The 25,475-nt window shown below is 41.3% G+C and overlaps 1 protein-coding gene across 10 annotated transcripts in view; it reads right to left on the bottom strand.

Annotated features, from left to right (window-relative positions):
- The window catches only part of CTDSPL (CTD small phosphatase like), a 77,529-nt gene that overhangs the window by 46,293 nt on the left and 5,761 nt on the right, over window positions 1-25,475 (bottom strand). For 3 of the 10 annotated variants that reach the window (XM_086866641.1, XM_086866626.1, XM_023922002.2), the window contains exon 1: window positions 2,614-6,774. The exons of the other annotated variants lie outside the window; for them this stretch is intronic. In XM_086866641.1, the coding sequence (XP_086722767.1) occupies window positions 2,614-2,641 (28 nt within the window). In that variant the 5' untranslated portion in view covers window positions 2,642-6,774. Of the gene's footprint in view, window positions 1-2,613; window positions 6,775-25,475 lie in introns of those variants that run through there. 10 annotated transcript variants of the gene reach the window in all.

Below are 25,475 nucleotides of genomic sequence, written 5' to 3' on the forward strand. Positions count from 1 at the left end.
CTAGGGCTTAAGGTGAGGTTCTTCAGCAGGGCTGAGCAGGGAACTCTGGGCACACAGCACAGTTTGCTGCACCTCTCAGGTGCTGCTTCCAGGATTCCTGAGGAATCCTGGCAGTTCTCCATGAGGTGCTGAGAGAAAAATGCCACCACACAGAAAATTCTGATGGCAGAACGCTTAATGGAAGATTGTTTGCTTCAAGTATTTTGTGTAGCAGCTGAAAGAACACAACACGATTCCCAAGGGAAAGAGCTTACACAAAGCTTCTGGATGGGCTTTCACAGCAGTTTTTTTTTTAACACTCTTCCTTCCTCCTTTCGCCCAGAGGTGAAAGTGGAAAGTTTTCTCAGGCAGAGGATGCCTTGGACACTGAGCACTTAAGCAAACACATTATCTGAAAATTTGGGGTTTTTTTCCTCTCTCATTTTAGGAAATTCAATTGTTGAAAGGCCTTATTTAATCAGCTGGTGCACACCTACAGCTGAGCCCAAGCACTGAGGAGGCTGTTTCAGCCCAGCCTTTAATGAAGGATGAGCACAATTTCCAAACACCTGTGACAAGCCACATGTCAAAACTTGCTTCCACCACCACCTGATAACAGCACCAGGTGATTACAACACTCTGGGATGTTTGTACCTGCTCTCTGGCCACAGGTTTTAAGTTTCCCACCGCTATCTTACATCTTCTCTTCAATCCCAAAGATTATTGTATTCAGGGTTAATATTAATAAATCACAATTTCTATAAATCTGAGACATTCCTCCTGTTCTTTTGCTTATAGTACTCCTGTATTAGTTTGTAATTTATGTCACTGAAAGTTTCACAACAAATATTAAGGAATGTGCTCCAAGTATGTATCAAACAGGTATTTTCTCTTGCAACCCCAAGTTTTAGACACTCCCATCAAAAGGAAAGACAATTCAAAAGTTCCAAGTAATGCCAGAAGGTATTAACTGTTCCAAGTGACAGCTGGGAAAGTAGAGTTGATGCTTCGTAAACTCTGGATCAAGTGGCAAAAAGACAACACTGCATTGTACTTCTTCATAAGATGTATGTCCTGCAAAGCACAGGGAATAAGGTCAGCCCCACCCATGAAAACCAGTTCAAATATAAAGTGAGCCTGATCCACTTTTCTGCTCCACTCCAAATCTCCATTTTTTCCACAAGCAGCTTCCAAGTTTTTGTGCAACAGTTCCTTGTCCATAATTTTTTAAACCCAGTGTAAAAACCAACTACAGAACGTTCTCTGCTTCAGTTTTATTCTCAGGTAAGGCACAGACACAGCCTTTCAGCAGGACCTTGGGGCTGAATATATATTAAAAATTGAGAGATGCTCATAAAATTTAATAGCAGGTTCTAGAGAAGTATTTAGCTTGTTACATCCTAACTTTATTCCCTTACTACACAGAGCAAATATTCCTGCTTTGTCCAATGTCTAGAAATGACATTAACCATGTCTAGGAAATCCTGCTACATGAGGTCTTAGAATTTAAGTAACAATTTAAGTTCTGCCTTCCATAAGATATAATTGTGGTCTTTGGATATTACTAATTACTGATATTATTCTTTTCCAAAAACTAATTGTTGTGTAAGATTCTAGAAAGGCAATGGAAAATATATCTCTAGAGCTGCTTAAACATGGAACTTATTTTGTTTTTTTTTTTCCTGGAGTCATCTCAGGCAACTAAACCAAGCATGATCTAGGAATGAGAAAGTACAAAGGAAAAAGAACACAAAAAATAATGTCACTTGGCTTACACTTCTTGTTTATAGTTATACCACAGCAGGAAATATAATTACAAGCATCAGTTTGCACTGGGTATAAAATATTCCATACTGAAAAGATGCAGTGTATTACATAATACTTTAGAGTTTCTCCAAATTCCAAAGCTCACACACGTTTCTGCTGCCTTAACAACCCAAAAAGTACACACAGATCTACAGGAATACATGGTGTGCACATACACACAGTATCTGCCAAAGCCAGCTCGAAAGTGGCATGAGTAACAAAAAATGCAGCCCAGCCCTGTATCCAAACCAGAGGCAATAATTCTTAGACATAGAGTTTAAAGCAACTTCAATAAACAATCACTCCATCATTCTAAAAAGCACATTCTAACTGGAATTACCCTGACTTATTTTAGGAATTGAATTCCAGCAATGTTGTATGAATTACTCGATGATCCTATCAGCTTATTTTCAACCAAATTTTGTTTTCTTTTCCCTGAGGAAATTCCAGCAGTACTTGCATGCACCACACCAATATTAGCAAGAGCTAGAATCCTTTACATTTTTTCCTTTTTCTATACAGATAATGTATTCTTCAAGCTCATTTCCACCGAGGGGAAGAAAAAAAGCTTTCAGCTTGGCTTTCCTCATGAATAATACATTAAAAATTTAATATTAGAGCACAAATCTTCTTTTTAAGCCTCCAGAAACAGTACTATATTTGCCCTATTACTTTGAAAAGATTCATGTACATATTTAAATAAGGGTAAACCATAAGCTCCTGTTCTCCATAATTAAGCTGCAACAAAATATTTCACCATTTATCAGCCCAATTCTGAAACAATTCTGTAAAGCTTTGTAAGTGTCATTAAAAAAGATAATCCCTTACCGTATCCACAATAAGGAGTGTAAGACATTTTGTTCCGTAACTCAGTGTTACAATCTGAAGTGGGGCAGATTTTTTTCAGCCATTCACAAATGAATTGTTTTGGTTTCTTTTACACAGAAGAGAATCCCGATTTCAAGGAGGCATCTACAGTCCACGTTACTAACGGAAGATGTAAATAAAACCCAAACCCACAAGAAAAAAACAGCTGCAAAAATGATGTAAGGGAGGAGAGGGAGGGAAACAAGCGCCTGTTGAAAGGATGCAAACTTCTAGGAAGAGCAGAGTCCTTCTAAGAACAGCAGCCGCATCGATCCCGTGCCACTTGTTCCAGGCCTCACTCCGCAGGCCGAGGGCTCTGAGGCCTCAGGCTCCCGAGCTCGTACAAAAATAAACAAACTGTGCATCACAGCAAACATTCCAGATGTTTCAGGAATCAGAAAGCATGAGTCCCACTGTGCAGCTACGGGAGAAGTGTTTTTAAGTGTTGGCGTCTGGCGCGGCAGCACCACCGGGGCTCAGCTCCCTGGAGGCCTCCAGCAGCTCCTCCAGGAAGCCAGCAGCAAGTTCACGGCACTCGGAGGAACTGGACAAGGTGTCCTCTGAGAAAGAGCACACGGGCTACAATCTGCAGCACAAAGGACAAATATAACCAGCACCAACTTTGCTCTCACCGTGTAGGGCTGGGCCACCGGGGCAGCCTCAGCACAGAGCGGGACTAATGGCTGGGTTCAATGCTCTAAGAGGTTTTTTCCAGCCTGAATGATTCTAGGATTTGCATGCACTGCCTGGTGGAAGGATGAGCCAAATGGGAGAGAAGAAATGGCAAAAGAGTTATTTTTGTAACTACAAATTTCAGCCAACCATCACCCTCACCATACCCTTTCAAAATAAATTCTGGTTTCTCATTAAGGTACCATGCTCCACATGAGTTGGGATACTCTGCTCATTACTACAGCAAAACAGTAGGAAACAAAGTTTTCTTCTTCACCTAATTTATCACAGTTTTTAGAATTAAGTAATCTTCATTCAAAGATTTCACTCTGGGTTGGACTTCTAGGAGGCTCTTTGTGTTCTCCAAAGAAAAGGAGATTTAAGGTGCAAGACAGGGGAATCAGAGACATTCTCTCATGCCTGTTCTGCAGAGAATCATCTACAAACACAGTTTGCTGATCTGTTCCCAGATCACAGATTGTGGAAATACCCCGTCACAAACACATTTCTAACCCAGCTTTCAAAGGGAAGTGAATTCCAAGCAAGGTTTGGAATCAGCACTGTGAAGCTGCTCCGTTTTGCAGTGTCTAGGAAAAAGCTCCTACAAACCTGTGGTGTCTTCCACTAAAGACCCGTGAATTTCCTGCGTTACTTTTTTCCCCACAAACTTCTGTTTTCCTCCTTCTCTGCCACAGTCTTAAATACAAAAATCCATAAGGAGCTCTTGCACCTAAACCCTCTCAGAAATAAACTCCTTTTGAGGTGCTAAACCCATGAGGAGCTCCCTCAGCCAGCTCAGCCTGGCTCTGACAGTGACTGTCCCAAAGGCCCCCGTGTCCCAGAGCAGGACATCCCCCCCAGGAGCAGCTGCCCTGATCCACACAGCCTGTGTTTGTCCATTACCCTTTTCCTTTTGGCTGCTGCCTCAGCTTCGTGAGCTCCTCTCCCCTTACACAGGAAGCTGGGGCCTCAAACTTAATCCTGCACATTCAGTTCTCTACTCCTCCAGCTACCACTACAAATGTACTCTTCCAGAAAACAAAAAAAAAAAGGGCACAGAAAGCTCTCGCAATCCAATCTTTGCTAAACTTCTCCACTGTGAGATTATTATTTTTTTTTTTTTTTCTGGGAGAAAACTGAAGGAAAGATTAACAAATTCTTGCAGCTGAACAAACACACTGAACATTATTCATCAAGACAGAGAGCAGATAATCCAAATCTAAAAGGTACAAACAAACTTTGCAACACCGCTACGGCCAGAAAATCTGGAATGTCCCAAGATCTTTAGTCACAGGTTTCAAGGTTACTCATCAGGCACTTTCACTCCTGTGGAGCTGGGAAGAAGCAGCAACAGCACTTGTGGGAGATGGGGAAGAAGATGGAGAAGATGTGGTTGAAAGAAGATTGAGCTTGGCCACAGCAGCGTGGGAACCCAGAGCATCAGATCAAGGAAGCCAAACGTGGAAGGAGTCATCTCCAACTCTAATTCATCTCCTTTTTCTCTGAAAGCTGCTGAGTTTCTCTGTCTGCTCGCTCCATGCCAGCCTCTGGACTGCACCATCAGCCCCTTCCATCCTCAGTCTCCTTCTCAACCTAAAAGCATCAACCTTCTTCTCCCGTCTCTTGGCCATTACAACATTGAAAGGCTTACCTCAATATGTTGCAGGGGAAAAAAACCCAACCAAACAACCATAAATTTAAACACAGTGTTTTGTAATGTTATTTGTGTGTGTGTCCCCTCCCAGCAGCTTCCTCAATTCCTTCTTCCTGAACCTCACAGCCTAAAATAGAGTAAAAAAGCCTTCCTGTCATCCTTTCCAGTTATTCTGGCGCTTCCTCAATTACTGACTGTGGGTAAAACTCCTACACCACACACAAAGATATCTGCAATTTGTTTAAATGCATCCATGGCACTTTGGCAGGGCAGGATTTGCCTGGATCCCAGACTCACCGTTTCTTCATCTGGGATCAGCACAGATCCACCACAACTTTTACAGGGTTTACACTAAATAACTTTACAACATCTTAAGATGCACAGCAGCAAATTGCTGTACTGCTGTATCAAGAGCCTCATCCAAAGGAGCTGATGCCTCTAATGCCTGAGCTTGGCTGAGGAACAGCAGCTACTCATGGAAATACCAGGGGATGTGTAAAGGGCACCACAAATCAAGGGTGCTTTAAGGCACCTCCTTAAAATATTCTGCCAAAAGCATTTTAATATGATTAAGAGAAAAGGTGGTTTCTGAAAAGGGAGTGAAGAGTGGGCACTGCTTAAAGCACCAGCTGAAGTGGTTTATTTCAGGTTGTCTGAACTGCTGATTCAAGGTGCTTCCTATGGTATGAATGAACCTGATGCTTTTAAACCCTCAGTCTTTGTGTTCAGCTACAAATGTAATGGTTAATAATGGAATAGGAACAAGAGGTGTGAAGAAGGGAAAAGAAGTGACTATATGTGGACTACTTGCAGAGTTAACCACACCAACACACCTTCTCTACATGAAAATCTGCACCAGTATCAGCACTGCTGTGATTTCTACTGGCAAACTCACTGGTAAAATGCTGTGGTCACATCAGCCACAGAAACCAGGGGCAGATATGTAAATAAATAAAAATCAGGATACCCCTCCCCCAGGATAAAAAGAAATTCTCCATTTGTTCAGCCTTTTATTGCAGGTCAGATTTTCTACTCTGTTCTCTCCCAGCTCCTTGGAAAGCTCTCAACTCCAAACCCAGAGGACAAAGCTTTACACACAGCAGCGCAGAGAAGGAGAAATCTTTCCAAAACAGGGTACAGCAGGACGACTTCACCATTCCTAGAAATCAGCTGTCACGTTGGAATGTGTAAACAGACATGTATCTCTTTTTTTTTCCTTATTGCTACATGTCAGATCTGACTACTACAAATACCTCAGGATTTTCTAAGGTCTAGCATCGCTTCCAGCTGTCTTCTTGTTCTCAGTTTTTGCAGCGATTTATTCCACAAAAACTTGAAATAATCTGATTAAGTAATATGAAAACCACACGATTTATGTTTTTTTAATTTATTTTATATTTTATGTTCATAATACTAAATACATTTTATGTTCATTATATTTTATTTGTTATTTTTATTGCATATTTTATGTTCAACCAGTCCCTTTCTATTTTTAGTGTAAACACCCAGCATGGCTCCTTTTTCAGTACCTGCAGATTCAGAGTCTGCTCCACTTCATCACCCAGGTCATCAATGACTGACCAGACCTGGACACTCCCTCCTGCCACATCCCTCTAAAGGCCCTGACTATTGATACATCAGCAAAGATTTCTGCACCCATTTCACAGCAGCTTATATACAAAACCAACATTTTTCTAGTTTATTCTTAAAAAGCTTCTTTTCAGCTCGTGGAAATCTACTCCTCTTTCCTCTCCATGTTACCACGTTACAGAATTAAGTTCGGTCTCTGTGGCATGGTTTATTTTTGAAAAGAAAAATCTGCTGGATATTATTGGCTTCCTTGGTTTCTTGCAATATTTCTCAAGTTTCTGTGCTCCTTTCTGAAAACTGAAATTGGAAATTATGAATAAGGCAGCCTAAGCACTATTTTAGTTCTTAGGGGTTTTTTTTTAGAAGCTTATTTACTCTTCCCAAGGTGTCAAAGGTAACAGCTCACAGTTCTGAAGTTGTACAGTTTCACACCAGCCACCAGGCACCCAGTGATTTAATTTACCATCTGCTCCCAATTAAAGTCATAGCCAAAGACTGATACAAGCTTCCCTGCCCCAAATTTAATACAATATTTTAGCATCAGAAGTTGGTGACTTCCCTTTTCCTGCTCTAAGCACCAAACCAAATCTCCTTTGTCTTCCTTTCATTACTAAAGTATTTTGCCAATGATTTGCCTTCTCCACAGCCACTGCCAGATGCATGTTCTGGCAAGCACAAGACAGGGAACATAAAAAATTAATTAAGAAAAAATTTAAAAACAACATCCAAAAATATCAGGGAAGCAAAAATATTCTTGCTCAAACTATCCCTATTGGAAACTAGGGCAGACTTTTTGCAGGCTTCCTTCCTTCCTCTTGTGCTGGAAAAAGTTATCAAGTTAGTGAACTACTATATTTTCTGTGCCTCATTTGAGCTGGCACAGCCTGTGCCCGTCTTCACAATAAAAAAACTCTGTTAAACTGCTACATCATCTTAAATCCTATTTTTCTTTCAGATTTGCATCTGAAGGAACTGAGTCATGTCTCCAGCTTCTCAGAGCTTACTGAAGTTTGCCACCCTGCAGCTCACTATTTTAATGTTTTTGCTGTTTCTCTCTCCAAACCTCTGATAAATGTCCCAAATTTCAGCCACCCTTTCTGAGCCATCTCCCACTTTTGTCCCGTGTGCTGTGATGCCTTTAGGGATCTCTCTCAGCTGCCCTTCCTGCATCAAAGCCTGCTGGAATATGAGAAGGATGTGCTGCACATCACAGGCTGCTGTGTCTATTGCCAAAAAATCCCTTCCCCAGCACCTTTTGTGGCTGGAATCCCTGCAGCACTCACCCAACACGGGGTAAATGCTAAGGGCAGGTACTCCAGTGAAGGCACAGGGAGGATGTGTAAGGTTTTCCAAGGAAAACTCACACTGCAGTGTGGCTGTGCTGACCCCAGCTGTGCTCATTTTACAGCCAGCTCTGCTGGGACACACGAGCTTTAATGAAACCTGCCCGCTGCAGCAGCTTTCAGGTGCTGCAGACATTCAAACCATTTATTTGTCAGTTTTGTTACTTCTAACATTTAATCTCAATCTTGATAACCCCAGAAATTAAACTCAAATATTAATTACAGTGTCACAGAGACCCTTCACAGGGCTGCTGGGTGCCCCAGCACACAACAAGAACATGATCCTGAGGGTGAGCAGAATTAGGGTACATTGTTTTATGTCCCACAGCCCAGGGCAGCAGCATTCAAACAGTAAATGCCAATGTCACTGATGTGCCCTGGATCCTCATCACTGCTCCTCTCCACACCTCAGTCCACTCTTCAACACGTGCATGAGTCTGAACACAGACCATGGACCGTCTCCTCCAGCATTTCCAAAGCTCTCCTGGGGTTTTAACAACAGCCACAACATAAGAAGGGCAAGGACCGGCTGGAATCAGAGTCCAGAGGAGGCCACAAAGATGCTCCAAAGGGCTGGAGCCTCTCTGCTCAGAGCCAGGCTGAAAGAGCTGGGGGTGCTCACCTGGAGAGGAGAAGCTCCAGGGAGAGCTCAGAGCCCCTTCCAGGGCCTGAAGGGGATCCAGGAGAGCTGGAGAGGGACTGGGGACAAGGGATGGAGGGACAGGACAAGGGGAAATGGATTAAAACTGGAAGAGGGCAGGGTTAGATGGGATCTTAGGAAGAAATTCTTCCCTGTGAGGGTGGTAAGACCTCAGCACAGGGTGCCCAGAGAAGCTGTGGCTGCTCCTGGATCCCTGGAAATGTCCAAGGCCAGGCTGGATGGAGCTTGGAGCAGCCTGGGATAGTGGAACCACGGCAAAAGGTGGAGCTGGATGGGCTTCAAGGCCCTTTCCAACTCGAAGCATTTTGTGAGTCTGTGATTAAAGAGGTGCCACCTGCCACAGGTGAAGGACTGTCCACACCAAAATCCCCTCCCCTATGACAGACCCTGCATTTTCCTGCCTGTGGAGGATCCCCTCCTTTCACAATCACAGCTTTTACCAACCACATCTCCCATAGCCTGTGGCTCACACCAATCCTTTCTCACCAATGCACAACTCAGATATTTAAAAACCTGAGTGCTGTAACAAATCTTCACATCCAGATGAAATATGGAAGTCATTTTGAGAGGGGCATATTAATCCATAGGGGATGAATCTTACTTTCCTACCAAGACAATTTCAGGTTATATTGTTCAGAGTTTAAAAATCGCCAGAGAAGGAAAGCAGCACACAGAAGTGATCTGGAATTCAGCTCAGGTCCCCACAAAAGCACCTCCTGACAGGGTACATGTCCCCTCTAATCCAACATTGGCCAGTTCTGCCCAGCTGCTTCTAAGAAAGCTGTCACTGGGACCAAAGCTCCCCTTCTGGAATTAACCACACCAAATCCAACTATTTTTGTTTGGTGAATGTTTTTTAAATTTTTTTTTTCTCTCTTGGTTAAGCATTTTTTAAAATTAATTATAAAATTAAATGTCTGTGAAAGAGGATTAAAAACAACAATCAACATTTGTGCAATTTTGTAGTGTTTTTAAATGAACTTTTAAGGACAGTGTGGTGCACATTGGTATAATACACATATACACAACACCTATGCATTTCCTTGCAGTTTTCCTTACAGGTAGGATATTAACTGGCAACCAACACTTTAATCACTATTAAACATCCTTAGAAGAAAAGATAAAAATTGTTTCATAATTGTTCCAGGCTGATTTTTTTTTTTTTAAACACACTATTTCTGAACATTACTTTGTATGCTCAGCTGTTTATAACATTAAAAAATTGAGACCTGAAGAGTTCAAGGAGCGCAAAAAAAAAAGAAGAAACAGAATGTTCCAGGCCAATAATGACAACTCAGAGGGACACCAATGGGTTCCCATCACGTCTCAAGCAGTAACCACTGTCACCACACAACAGAGCTGACAGAGGAGGTCCCCAAACTTAAAACAGGCTCTTGTAACAACAAATGTTTCTACCACCACTATCTACACTATCACTCGACACAGGAATGCTCAAATCTGTTCTGCATAAATATCCATGCCAAGCAGACGAAGAGAATCACATTTGTAGTGATGAATGAAATGACTGGAGGCACATTTGTCGTGTTCTGTGTCGCTGGTGACATGTTCATCTATCAGGTTTTCAACATAAGCAATCACCTTTCCATCACGAGATGTCTTATTTCAGACCCCAGCTAAAGCAACCACAACAATGAACAGCCTGTTTGGCACATTGGTCTCTACAAGTGGGTCATGAAGTCAAAAAGAGAGTGGGGTGGATGAATCCTAAGGAAAACCAGTGGCACTTGTGAAGGTGGTGGTGAGAGGTCAGACCTGAGAAACTTCCAACCTGATGATCCTTTTTTTAAGCAACGTGGCTGTAACCCCTCTTAAGGAAGGCCTAAGTGCACATTAGGAACCCAGTTTTTTGTGGACAGTGGTGTAAAAATAACTATTAATCGCACTCCCAACACACCATTTGTTTTAGGAAATGAGAAGCCACCAACTATCAGTGGCAGACAAGAATGGACAGCTACCAGGACTGCACCACGAGGCTCCACGCTGAAAAAAGAACCCCACGTGTGTCAAGAACTTCTGAAGCAGCTTTTCTGAAACACTTCAGAGCACAGGATTTCTAAATGCTTTTCCTCATTGAACTTTAAGTGGAGCACTGCTAGTAGATAGCCCAGTGTCCTACATTTTTTGGTACTAGTCAATACAGGAACTGAAGAGAATATGCCACTCATGAAAACCCAGAAGAGGAGCAACCACCATCTGTTCCATGTGGAAACACGTTTTAAAGGCAAAGTTCTACAAAGCATGAAATAAAAAAGAAAGGTTGTGTGGTTTCAGTTTGCCTTTGCCTAATACAACTCCTGTTTAAACTTAGGTTATAAAGGGAGCCAAACTCATGAAGGAACAGATGAGGCTGCAGCAGGTCATCACATCACAGAATCACTGAACCACAGAATCATTTAGGTTGGAAAAAACCTCCAACATCAACGAGTCCAACCATTAACCCAGCACTAAACCCTGTCCCAAGGGCCACATCTACATGTCCTTTAAAATCCTCCACTGACCAAGGCAACCTATTCAACGCCTGATAACCTTTCTGGTGAAGAAATTTTTCCTAATATCCAGTTTAAACCCTCCCTGATGCAACTTGAGGTCATTTCTTTTGGTCCTGTCACTCAATCCCTGGGAGAACAGGTTGAACCTTGCTACACCCTCCTTTCAGGCAGTCATAAAGAAGGTCTCCCCCAAGCCTCCTTTTCTCCAGGCTGAGCCCCCAAGCTCCTCCAGAGCCATTCCCAGCTCCATTCCCTTTTCTGGACACACTCCAGCCCCTCCAAGTCTTTCTTGTATCAAGGGACCCACAGCTGAACACAGGATTTGAGGTGCACCATCCCACTAAAAAGAGGTTTTTTTGCATATGCAATTCTCTGTTCCATTTAATTGAAGTGCTTAACTCCACGGATACAACACACATGGATGAGCTGCTGGGGTTTTTTGGCTTCATGAGGCTTTCATTGACAGCAGTTTTGCTGAAATGAGCCCCACAACAAATGCTGGAAATAGCAGCAGAGCGAGCACAGAATGATTTCCAGTAACACGTCAAAAAATACTGTCAAAGATTAACTTCTCATCTCCAAAAGCAAAGATTCTTTAACTGCTAATCTCCCAAACTGCAGTTATTAGAGAGACCTCGATTAATCCATACCAGAGACACAGAACACAATCTATTATAAAATATACCAAATAGTGCTTATAAATCAGAGAATACCTTTCCCCACATCATGCAAAACCTGGCTGCATGGATTAATTTGGTACTAAAAGTCCGTGTTTTGGAACATTTGGCGAAAATAGACAAATAATCCACTTCCACAAACATGAGTTTTACTGTAAATTCTTCAGTTTGGGCCTTGCTATCCCAAAACACAGAGCCCCAAGTCACTGATTAATTTACTTTGAGATTTTTTTTGTTTTTTTTTTTTAACTTCTCTTGACTAAACTGCAAGACTATGCCTTGCCTTCCCCTGCCATTTTACTGCACAAGAATAAAGACTGTGTCTTATTATGCAGCTTAATGATATGTTAATCTTAAAGCAAAACACTGAAGGGAAACACTAATACTCTCCCCAAACAAACAAACAATCAGAAAATGTGCTATTGAGTGTAACAGAGCTGTCTGCCCAAATAATGTGAGAAACCCAAGCAGTAATTAACACAAATTGTTTTATTTGAGAGAATTAACAGAGTATAAGCAACCTGCCATCATGATGCAGCTTGGACTTGGCTTCTTATGGACTAGATGCTGTTAGAGCAATGAAACAAAGGGCACTGCAAAATGTAAAGCTGAAGCTAAAAAAAGATGTCAGAATTTTATTGGGAGATACAAAGAGAATTTTATATTTATTTTTTTTTCTTTGAAGACAGGATTCACAGGGATTTGTAAAATGAGGTGCAGATTTTCTACAGGGATACCTAGTATCTAATTATTCTGAATCTTGTGCATTGAAAAATAATATTCATAGTATTCTGATTAAAGGCTAAAATAATAATTATTATTAAAATTCTTCTTGAGGCTGTGAGAACTGCAAACTGTATGAAGCATTAAGTTATTTTACCTCTGCAGATCCTGTGGTAAAATAAGACCACAGGGTCTTATAGGCAAAAAGCAGTACCTAGAATATTGTTTTCCTATGTGTCCTAGGCAAGTCAAGCAGCAGGAAAATTATCCTACCCACAAAAGCTAAAACAAAACAAACAAAAAAAGGCTCCCAGAACTATTGTCACAAAAAAATTCCCTACTTAGTCTCCCCAGCTATTTTCTGTAACCTCAGAAGGAAGATGTGAGTGGCAGATTCAGCAAGTAAGAACAGACAGAAGGGAAGAAGGGTTGAAAATGTCCCCCAAACCCAAAGCACCAAGGTCTTCTTTGCTGCCATTCCCTCAAAACCCAACCTTCTCTACATGAAGCCCCCACAGACACCACCTTACAGCATGACCTCAAATTCTATTTTAAATTTATACGTTAATGAAAAAAAAACAACCAACCAACCACCATTAAAAAAAAAAAGGAAAAAGTTGTGAGATCTAAATTTATTTAGAAGTAACCCCTCATTTAAGCTTCTTGCTCTGGAACACTGAGCTGTTTATGGACCATCATCTCATTTCTGGAGGAGGCCATAATCACTTTGTACCATTAAAGTCCCCACTCTAATTTTCTGTAGAGCAGGAACACTTCTGCCCAAAGCTTCTTCACATTCACTCTACACTATATAAGAGGCACTCTCATACTTGCTGAAATTATAAAGACTCAGATTCTGTGTGTTTTACAGAAAATGTATCAAAGTGCCACGCAAAATTGCTGGGGGATATTAAGAACTGATGAATTTTAAAGCAGAGGAAGTAGAATTTCAGAGGTAAAGAATGTCATCTAAATTTTGAATCCAAACTTCAGCTGAAATCAAGACTGAGGATGAATATATACTGTTCATACTAAAATAATTTTTCTATGTCATTGGGCAAATACAAAAGTTGATAGTTGAACAGTTTGGATTTTTCTGAAATACTCAGTAACTTGGGTAGAGTGTCTCAAGAACCAGCACGGTAAATCTTTATCAAAAGACTGCTGGAAAAGATGGACACCCCTTCCAAATGAAGTGACTTAACAATTCTGAGGGGGTTTTGACACGTAGTATGACTTAGTTGAAAGTGGGATTTTTATTTACTCTAAAAAATCTTAAAAGCTGTGCATACACAATAGGGCAGCTACTTCCAACAGATGATTATACTAAACCAAAAAATGGCTTAGATGAGAGCATGACAAAATTGTTATTGTTTTTTAAGGAGGAATCTATAGCCACAGAATCTTCAGGAAATAAATGCAGCCAAGGCCAAGTGTGAGGATAGAATGAAGCGCTGGCTTTAAATTGAAAATCACCACAAACACTGTGGAAGAGAAGGATCTTTGCAGATGAATGATATTTAAGTAAACACAGAACTGCCTGAGAGGGAAACACTGGACAAAGAAGCATTTTATTACCTCTTTGCACATCTAGGTCAACATTTTAAGCAGATACAGATACTGAGGTTACAGAGAACACAGACTGAGGTTCCTGGTGGTACAGAAGGAACAGTAGAAGAGGCAATGGATCCAAGCTGCAGCAAGATAAATTCCTCCTAAATATTAGGAATTACTGTGGTCAAACACTCAAATAGGGTTTCAGACAGGCTGTGAAATCTCCATCCTTGGAGATACTCCAAATTTGACTGGAGAATGCTCAGAGCATCCTTAGGCCTGCTTTGAACAAGGACCTCCAGAAGTCCCTTCCAACCTGAATTCCAGAACAGTGCCATGAGCCTGGAACCTCCTCTCACAGTACCTAACCCAAAGGTAGGCAACAGGTATTTACCTACAGTTGTTCCACGTGTATACAGGAGCACAAAGTAACCCTCAGCTATTTAGAGAATTATACACAAGTATTTACCATGGCTGAAATAACATTAATGGGTTAAAAACCCCACTGCTTTGTAAAAAAAAAAAAAAAAATCCCTAACATTAGTCTGCCAGTCTTGTATGAACAATAAGCCTTTTCTTTTAAATTCTTTTCCACAGCAGAAAATTAAATCTTAGTATTTTTATCTAGAAAACCTATACTGCCAAGGAAAAAAAAAAAAAACCTAAAAAGGGCTTGTGTGACACCTGAAAGGTGATTTCCTTTTTTTTAAACTGACATTTACATCACATTGAATTCCTTAAAAGCTTTCCTCCATCTTTCCTCCAGTTTTCTGTTAGTTACCTTGCTCTCCTTTTTCTCAGTTTTCTATTTACTGTAGAAATACTGGCCTGTCTTCTTTTTCTAGATCCCAACTATTCAGGCACCCTCATTCCCTTAAATGACTTCTTGGGACAGTAACAGTAGAGGCAGAGCAAGCAATCTCATATTCTGCCAGTGGAAATAAAATACCACCTTGCCAATCATTGATCACAGAAAAAGGGTGAACAGTGTTAGAGTTCCACTAACTGCTAAATGCCCCGTAAATATTTCCCAAATTGCAAACTTTGATCATGAATCTTACCCTGCCAAGCTCCAGCAGTGAGCTAGATTTTATCCTTAGTGCCACAGACCAGCCCCACTAAAATCACACCGAGCTCACAGCTGAGTCTGCAGAATGATTTAATCTGGTCCTAAGGGAGAATTTCAGGGCAGGGGTTTCAAGTTGGCTGTAAATTCAACTCCCTCCCAACCCAAAACACAAATACCTGTGTTAATGCCTCCTCTTGAACCAGAGCTAAGCTCACACAAAGTCCTGTACAGGGGCCAAGGCACAAATACCTGCAGGATGAGTCAAGATTCCAAAATATCACAGCTCTAAGTTCACAAGAGGAGAAGGATGGGTATGAGGAATGCAAGCCAAGGCTTCCCCACTGCTGCATCTTTCTCTCCACTGACAAGAGCACCCTGAAGACAAAAATCACTGAAAGTCCAATGAAATTCATTAAAAACAATAAAAAGTCTTAGTTCTAAACAGCTATGAAAATTTCATTTTACTCTGAGTGCAGCAAATTTATGCTTCCTGAATACATTAAAAGAGAAATACAGCACAGAATAGGGCAGTATAGAATTCTTCTAGTGGGATGCAAGCTTTTGATTTTTTTTTTCCCCATTAGCAGTCCCCTGGACTATCAAAATTTATAGAAGATACATCCAGTCAGAATCCAGTGTTCATGTGATCTCTTCCCTCACTTCACAGCCTCCCATTTCCCTCTACAGCCAGTGTTAAGTCATTATCTCTGATGAATCCCCCTCCCTTTTCAGAACTGAGTATTGATTTCCCTTAAATGCACAGGAAAAAGAGCAGGAAATGCTCTTCCTTCAAAAAAGCAGGAAATTAAAAATTTCTTACAAAGACCTTTCCTGAATAATCATGCAAAGCATCCCGATCTTGTAAAAACAATTTAATTCAGAAACAGGCAATTAAGACAAGATTTTGTGGCGTTGCCGAAGGATAAACATAAAAAAAAGTTGGTGGTACTCACTCAGGAAGGCAGCTGACAAAATCCATCAGAGAAAGAATTAGGAGAGGTGATTTTTTTATCGAATTCACTCGCAGCTTTTTGCAATGGGCGATTTGCTAACATCCTATAGAAACCGTGAAAACCATCCAAAAGGCCCCTGGAATAATGCAGCCTTTCCATAACCCTCTATATTGTTCTCCTGGCTGCGTAACAGACACAAGAAGTTTCTCTACAGTGGCAAAACAACGAGTCCCTGCTGATGCTGAGATCAGGTTTGCTTCTATGGAGTAGAACGACGGGACTTCGGTGTGACATGAAACTTCCACAAACCGCAATTTAAATACCCTGCCTCCAGCTCATGCGTGAGCAAAACACACAGTTCTTGCCTGCAACGGGGAGAGCTTTTAAATCTCTTCCATTTTTACTGAATTACTGATTGAATTCACCCAGGTGTTGGGGGTTTGGCAGCACTGATGGACTTCCAGCAGGCTGAAGCACCACGTTACCTAACGCCGCTCCCAACACGGGGTTTCAAAATCTGAAAGCTCATTTTTAACAACCACCCCCAAGGCTGCTAAACTTAGAGAAGCAGAACACCACCACCAACCACTGAATTTCTCCTGCCAAGCTTTCCTCTCTTCTTCTCCCTCTCCTGTGAAGAGGAGCTAAATGGTGGCACTCTGCAAGTCCGTATCCCTGGTTACACTGCGACGGAGCCAAACCCCAGTGCTGACACACAGCCTGACAAAGCTGGTGACAAAGCTGTCAAATTAAGATTTTGAACTCCATTTAACTTATCTTTGCACAGAAGTCAGTGAAAATCTGTACAGGCTTCTTCACTCTTAATGGTGTGCCCAAGATTCATGTCATCCTACAGCAGACAAGTGCAACAGTGGGATCAGCTGCGTCCAACAGCACCTGTGTTTCCTCCACCAAATTTTAAGACAAACCCACTTTATTTACATGCACATGGGACAAAGACACCCTTAAACTTTTATTATCACAGAATCACTAGGTTGGAAGTGACCTTCAAGCATTATTTTATAAAAAAAAACTGCACCAAACTCAAAAACTATTCAAACATCTGAAATAAAATGGAAGATGCCCTCACCTCAAACTTTATCAACCAAAAAAAAGGAAAATTCTCCTGTTCCTGAGCAGCTAGTAAGGAAAAGGCACAGCAATATTTCCTTTTTCAGATATGGAAATGGTTCCAGCAACAGTTGGAATACTTGACTGAAAAAGTCTTACCAGATTTTTAAGTACTGCATTATTTAGGACCCCTCCAAGAAAACCAAATGACTGCACTGAAAATACCAGTGATGGCAGAAAGCCTTGTCTGGAAGACAATTACTGCCAAATTGGGAGGATCAGAGATGAGCACTGCCTCTTTCAGTCACACATCCACAGCTGAGAGACAACAGAACATCTGGCTCAGCTTCTCCTGAGAAAGGCTGAAATGGATACACAGTGGTGTTTGTGAACAAACACAGGAAAAAACCCAAACCAAACCCCCAGCCAGTGGAGAGGGCAGCTAGTGATGGGCAGGGAGAGCCCTGGGGCATCTCCTGGCACCTCCTGGCTCCACACAGGGCAGGAATAACGAGATGTGGCCACCCCAGCAATCAAGAAAAGTGGCATATTTGGCCACTTGGACCAAAAGGCAGCTCATGGTCTAGAGGCACGTTGGTATTATTTTCTGTGACTGTTCCAAGGGCTGCATTTATCCTCTGGGAAGTGCTATAAATAGATGGGATGTTCTCCAGAGGGAAGGGTGTTAGTGGTCACTTTTACCCAAACATTGCCAAAGAAGTATCTTTAGGTCCAGCATCCAAGCCCCCCCTTCAGCTACAGGTTTTAATTGTTTCTAGAAGAATTAAAAAGTGACCCCTCTAGCAAATACTTGATGGGCCCTTTCACTAAAACACAAATCAAGACTTTAACGTGTTCATATTCATTTCTCCTGTTCAATATATTTTTTGCTATTATTTACCATGCAACACAACTATTTCAGAGAAATTAATCCATGCAGACTTTGCATGGAAAGAAAACAACAATTTACAGGTGTTTTAGTTGCTCAGTAAACAAATTTGGTGGGTTTTTTAAACATGTTTTTTGGAAACTGGGTGCAAACAGCTACTTTATCACCTGAGGAGAATACTCAGTATTTATTTTGTTACAGCACAAGACTATCAAACCTCAATCAATGTCTGATTGCTTTGAATGAATAAACAGAAAGCAAAACCGAAAGGGTTTTCCAAGACATCTGCCCACTGGACTTGCCAGTCATTTCCACAACTGCAACATTTTATCAGCCATTTGAAAATACAGGATGCAGCTTCCCAGACAATCACAGTTGCTGTACACATATGGTCCTAATTAAAGCAAGAAAACCAGTTTATTCCTGCAAAACACTTCCTAGCAGCAGCAGCTGCCAATCACCTGAGAACTCTGAACGTGTTTTCCACTCTGCATTCTGGTGCCTTTGAAACTTCTTGTTATTATTATCCAAAAGAGAAACCTTTACTGACCTTATTAGCAGAAGAGAAGGTAAAGCCATTTGTTACTTGAAGGCTTTCATATAAAGACCACCTACAGTGGGACTTAAGAAATCATCTTCATAACAAAAATTGCAGAGTATTTTTTTTAAAGGGCAGCATGAATTGGGCTGAAAATTACTGGAAAACAGTTTAAAAACAGCACCATAAAATTTTGTTTTCCCATCTGACTCCACCTGGTATTTTAAGTGGCCAGTGGAAACATTTTACTTCAGCCTTTCACCACCAGCAATAGAAAAAAAGTAAGTTGTTTTGTGCTTTTTTTTTTTGTTAATTACTATGTGCATTGTTTGCTGAAAAAATGAATTTTTACCTATGAATTTCTAAAATTATTTCAAGTGAATTCCAACACCCCTTATCCACAGCACAAGGATAAACAAAGCCTAAACGAAACAGGTATTAACCTTAACAGGAATTCAGGATTATCTCAGCACATTCTGCAATGAGTCAGCCCAGACTTATTTTACTCTTATCTGTCCTTTAGTGTCCACTGAAGGCATTTCCAAAATAAAACCAGAGTTACTTCTGTGTTTTAGTACAAACATTACTCAGAAAAAAAAATAAAAATCACACCCTTGTACACCAGCATCCCCCTTTCTCAAGGGGCTGGAGAATGGTTTGTACAGGCTGAGTGCCAGGTCACCTTGCTAAAAACTACTTCTATGTCCTCCTGGTCACCACCACAAGGTCACCTTCGACATTTCCAGGAGTAGTTTCACACTCACAAGCTTATATCCCTGCTAGTACTGCTGGGAATTCTTTCTGTGCTTTATTTTGGTTTGCTTCATTTTATTCTTGGGTGGTGTTTGTGTTGGTTTTTTTTGGTTTGTTTTTTTGGATTTAGGAGCACAGGTAATTATTTTTTATGTTGCAAAGCTCCAGTCAATACTTTTAGATTTACAATTTAACAAGATTGCAAGTGTTATTTGGGGAGACTTTGGTGAAACAAATAATTTTAGGTGACAAGGGAAAGAACCAGAACAATCTGGGGCACCAGAAATTCACCACTGTGAAAACTGTGTTTGAACAGAACCACAACTGCACAAGGTCAACATTAAGTTTTGTACTTCAGAACTTAATCCAGCATATTACACAAAATGAAATGGCAGAGTTCTGCTCTATTTAGGACTTTTCCTGAAAGGACAATTAAAAAAATATAAAGCAAAACCTCCTTCTGATCTCTTCTTTTTAGTTACTAAATGTTACTCTGCATCCCATGGAAATGGCACCTGAGTGAGGGATCCAGGGACACCTGGTCCTCAGGAATCTGCTGAGATTGTTTCCTGCATCTGGGGCAGCTTTGGTCTGAAAGCTCATTTTTCTCCTTTTAATAGTATTACAGTTTTGTATCATGAGATAGTAACAGTATTTAGCTCTTATGTTTAAGATAAACAACTGACTGATTTAAAGGCACTGGAAAGAATCCATCACTGCCACAAGTGACATTTTTAAAAACATTCTGCTCTCAGAGCTCCCTTGCCTGCCAGAACGATGCTAAACAGGTAATTTATAATGATGTGCAGCAGCAACAGCGCAAGTAAATACAGGCATGAGACCCGAACAGATTCCTCTTTCAAAACTGTCAAGTTTGATTTCTAGTTTTGTTCAAATTTTTGTCTTTTCCCCATCATGACATGTTTACCAAAGGGAAAGTGGAGGCAACTGTAGGGTAACATGTTAGGCACCAACAAGTATGAAAGATTTGAAGAAAAAAAACCCCAAACTATCATAATACTAAAACTGAATGCTCTTTGTAGCAATACTAGTTACCATGTAATTAGTGCATAAAATTGCTTATTAGCAACCTTCCCAATAGAGACAGCAAGAATTTGCTGGAGTGTTTCAGATTTCTTAGAGGGCAGGAGGAAAAAAAAAAGGAAAAAAAAGGCATTTGAATTTCAGGGCCAAGTTTGCATTAAGCTGTCAGTTTTATCATGGTAATCTGGAGCCAGAAACATTCATGTATTCAATCCACTCTAAAATTCAGAAGGACACTTCCTGGTTTTTCTTAGATTTCACTTTCAATCTCCATTAAACTTGAAGATACATCCTTCTTTGACATATTTAATCTCAGCATAAGAGGGAATCTTCCAGAAAGACAGGAGATCCTGCAATGTGAGGAAAAAGGAAGCCCTTAACTATGCACTCACGATAAACCCGATTAAATAAATCCAGTTAAAATCTCATTCCTTTGTGGATAAGCACAGACCTCTACACAGATGCAAATTGTTTTCCAGTTATGCTGTAAACCCCCTCCTTCTGGGACTTTCCAATTTATGTCAATGTGTAATTAGCAAATGAATTGCTCTGCAGATTGCATTCAGTATTCTTTTCTTTTCTTAATTCCCCAACTAACATAACCTTCCCCCCTTCTTCACTTCCAAAACTCTCAAAATAATTTCTAACTTGCGGATTCTCAACAAAATCACCTTCACATCATAAAAAGTAATGAGACCTGGCAGCTGGCCACCAATTGACTTGGCAAAGGTTATCATCTTCCAGCACCCATAACCCAGCACAGGAAAACTGCCCCTGAGTTCAGGACAAATACAAGCACAAACACTTGAAGTGCTCGCTTGGTCACTATGTAATGAGATTTTACCCTTCCTTCCTCTACTGCCCCATCCCTAGAAGTGTCCAAGGCCAGGCTGGATGTGGCTTGGAGCAACCTGGTCTAGTGGAAGGTGTCCCTGTCCATGGCAGGGGGTTGGAACTGGGTGATCTTTAATGTCCCTTACAATCCAAACCATTCCATGACCGATTCAAATGCTGAAACACAATCAGTACCTTTATAATACTGCTTTTCAGTACCTTTCTAAGGTTGCATCAGTTATAACAAATGCAAATTGCTGCCAGTTAATCCTGTTTAGGAACTCCCAGATAAGCAGTTTTGGAAACCATTTCTTCACGGGTAACGCAGGTCACCCATATGAGTGCAAGAGCAAAAACTTCCTTTAACCCAAATGGGACATTCTGCCTCTCACTCTGAAGCCATGCTGTACCCTGGGAAAAGCCCTGGAGTATTTACTCTATTATTCTGGTTATTTTTCATGCATCTCCTCCCTTTAAAACCAGCACAACATCCACTGGAGGTGATAAAAGACCTTTACCTTTCTAAATTTCAACACACAGAACATCTCTCCTTGTAAAACAGCTCCTACACCACCCTGGCCAACTTCCCAGGAGACAATCTGTCCAGGGTTCCACCTCACTGCACCACCTCAGCCCCAAACATCCACTGCAGCTTCTCACAGAATCACAATGCTTGGAAAAGGTCTCGGAGATGGAGTCCAACCATTAACCCAGCAGTGACACACCAGAACCACCCCTGGACACCACCACCAAACACCTCAGCCCCTCCAGCTTCAGCAGCACCAGAGCACTAAGAGGCAGCTGTTGCAGTCCAGATCTTCTGATGAGAAGATAAAAAAGGCAAGAAAAGAAAAACAAGGCAAAAGAGAATTTAAAAAAACCCCAAAAGGTCAAAGATTAATTACAAAAATCCCTGTGAAATACATACCTGAAGCATTTTCCCTGAAATGCTTCACTTTACACTGCATTCATCAAATTTTTAATGTGTATCTTTAACCAATTTTAGTTGAAAGAAGTCCCATAAGCCCATTTTAAAAATTTTTTAAGGGTTTTGGGAAGGTGTAATGAGATACTTTATAATTGTACCTTTCTCTCCAGGTTGTAAATGTTAGACCTTTCTTTGTGCTTGGCTGAAGCAAGTACATAAATGATTAAATATTTTCTAGGAATGTGTCACTATTGACCTCTCCTCTGCAGAATGCCTTTATCTCACTATCAGTAGGAAAAAGCAGTAAACCTCATAATGCAAACCAACTTCAAAATCTACACCCACCATTCTGAGCTTTACCAAGGTGGACCTGCTGCAGAAACACCAGGAGGCCACGAAAAAGCTCAGAGAGGTGGAGAACCTCAGGCATGGAGACAAACAAAGGGTTGGGGGTGCTATCCCAGAGAACAGAAGGGTCTAGAAGACCTCAGAGCCCCTTCCAGTGCCTGAAGGAGATCCAGGAGAGCTGGAGAGGGATTGGAAACCAGGGACTGGAGTGACAGGACAAGGGGGAATGGCTTAAAAATGAAAGAGGGCAGGGTCAGATGGGATATTAGGAAGAAATTCTTCCCTGTGAGGGTGGTGAGACACCAGCACAGGGTGCCCAGAGAAGCTGTGGCTGCTCCTGGATCCCTAGAATTGTCCAAGGCCAGTCTGGATGGGGCTTGGAGCAGCCTGGGATAGCAGAAGGTGTCCCTGCATGTGGCAAGAGGTGGAACTGGACGGGCTTTAAGGTTCCTTCCAACCCAAAGCATTCTGTGATCCTGTGAAAGCTTTCCTGTAATCAGATCCCTGGTAACCACATGTACGTGCACTCGTGGGTAACGAATGCAAGTATGTAAATATTCAGGCATGAAAATACAAGACAGCTTTTGTGGACAGAAATAAAGCAGCACTGTCTGCCAACTGTTAAATGCATGCTCAGGATGACTTTGTATAATACATGTATCTTTTAAAAAAAACCGCTTTACTAACATTGCTTAAAAAAAATACACCTGGATTCTTCTACAGGCATCCACTGTAACAGCAACTTTGTGGCAGAATTTCTTTATGGTGATTATGAGCATAGAAACTGATTTATCTGCCCCAAAGTGTTCCCAAAGGCAGGAGTCCATCCTCAAGAGCTGGAAGCACAACCCTCCCTCTGGCTCCTGAAGGCCAGGGGAGGAGTCCCACACACCAAGGGAACGGCCAAGCTTTGCAAATCATCAAATAAACAAGAAAGTTTCAAATTTTACTGCAGATTACAGCAGGCCAGGAAACAGCGAGATTCGTTTTACTGCCAATTCCGCTGGGAATCCTGGAGGACAAGTCAGGAAGCAGAGAGCTGCGGGGGTGGGGGAGAGCATGGCAGGGAATAAAAATCAATACTTCTCTTTGCTACCAGGAAAATAAGGTTTGCAACAGTGGCAGCAAACAACTGGCCAGTCACTCAGCAGACAGGACTTGACTCTAACCAGTATCATCAATATGCAAACTGCAACTGCAGGCTGAGGTTCATGAAGTATTTGCCTCCTACAAACCCGTCCTGATATTTTAGAAACCTTTTAAAAGTTACATACTGCCCCAACCCCCAACACATACACATTAGATTTTGACAGATCAGGCATCCATTACTTGGGGCTGCTCCTCTGTACAAAGTAGGTCCTGCAGAGTCTTATTTTCCCATCTGTCAGGCTTTAAATATATTAATAAACATTCAGAAGAGACTAACAGGTTCTTGAAAAAAATAAATAAATAAATAAAAATCTCATTTCAAACCCCCTGACACCTTCAGAATCCAAGTCTATCATATATTTATTCAGCTTTAACTTGCCATGAATTTTCTAGATAATAGAATTCTTGTTTCTAGTGCAGCCAATCACTTCTAATAATTGGGTTCTTTTTTTTACAAATCATACTTTATTATCTTGTACAAAGAAAACAAGAAGTGGCACTTTGCAAGTGATCATTTTGGTAACAGGCTGAATAAAGCCTACAAGCTTTAGAACAGGACTTTCGCTGCTCATTTGGTTAAAGTTGATATTTTTACTGCTTGTATCTGTGTTACACAGTAGCAGCTGGCACTGAAAGGGCTGGACTGTATAAGACTTGGATATTTTTTTTCTTGTCTTACAGCAAACATTCCAGAAATACAAAAAAAAAAAGGCCAAAATTACACCACAGCAGATCACGTGGCACGTGTTTCCATTCACATCTATTTAGATGCTACTTATGCTTTCCATATTCATCCCATCCATGTCCGTTTTACGCCTCAACCTCTCCAAGTAAAAATAAACCAAGCTCCCCTCAAACTCCAGCAGAAGCAGAATTTATAGATTAGCATTTCCAATGTGAAACCCTTGAAAGTGTCTGTGATGATATTAAAGCACAAAAGGCTTCTTTGCTCTGAGCCTGCCCACAGCTCTCAGCAAACAATTTAAACCCAGTGAGATGTCACCCTGTTGGAGCTGAGCACTGGAAATACAGCTTAGATCTGGAGCAGCCACCAGAAACAACTCATGGAGACTTAGGAGATGTTGCTGAATGTTTCTGGGAGATTCTTCCAGCCAGGTTTCCCCTGCTGAGAGGCATGGGATGGTTTACAATCCTCCCCAGCAATCCAGATGTGATCTTTATAAACATCTAAATGGGCTTGGCCCGTTGTAGTTTCATCAGCCCTTCTTTTGTTTCAGCTTGGAAGAGTCCATCCCTTTCTGGAAATAATTCTGAGCTGGGATAAGGGGACACACAGAGACCCTCAGAGTTCATCAGGGGAGCACCCACGGCCAGGAGTGGTCAGGGCAGGTTGGGAGCCCATCTCAAACACCAAAAGTATTCCCTGTCCCATCAGCAGCCTCAGCCTGGGCTCCACAGCCCCAAAAGGCAGAATTTCATCCTCTGCTCCTTCCTGGTCCTACACACATCCACATTCCTCACTGCTCTCCCTGCAAGATATATCCCCCAGGCAGGGAGGAGAAACAGAGATGAGCCACATTTTCCCTTACTGATTCATAGAGTGGGCAAAACCCAAGGAAGAACGTAGGTAATTAGACCTGACTTTGTTTTCCCTATTCTTTTTCTTTTTTTTTTAAATCAAATGTTAGCTCCTGTGGAGAGAAAAACTTCAAATACAATTGTCTAATTCTCTGTTGGCTGGGCATGAGTAATGGACAAATTCAACCCTTAAGTTTTCATTTCCATATCCAGGATTGCCTGAAACTGGATTTTTAATTGAAAATGTAATCCTGAATCCCAACCATGGTGGTCATTGCCAACAACTCAGAATTCAGTAGATAACAAAACTGCACTTGCTTACAG

The sequence above is a fragment of the Cyanistes caeruleus genome, chromosome 1 (genome assembly GCF_971803275.1).
Source record: "Cyanistes caeruleus chromosome 1, bCyaCae1.hap1.1, whole genome shotgun sequence".
In the NCBI taxonomy this organism is placed as follows: domain Eukaryota; kingdom Metazoa; phylum Chordata; class Aves; order Passeriformes; family Paridae; genus Cyanistes; species Cyanistes caeruleus.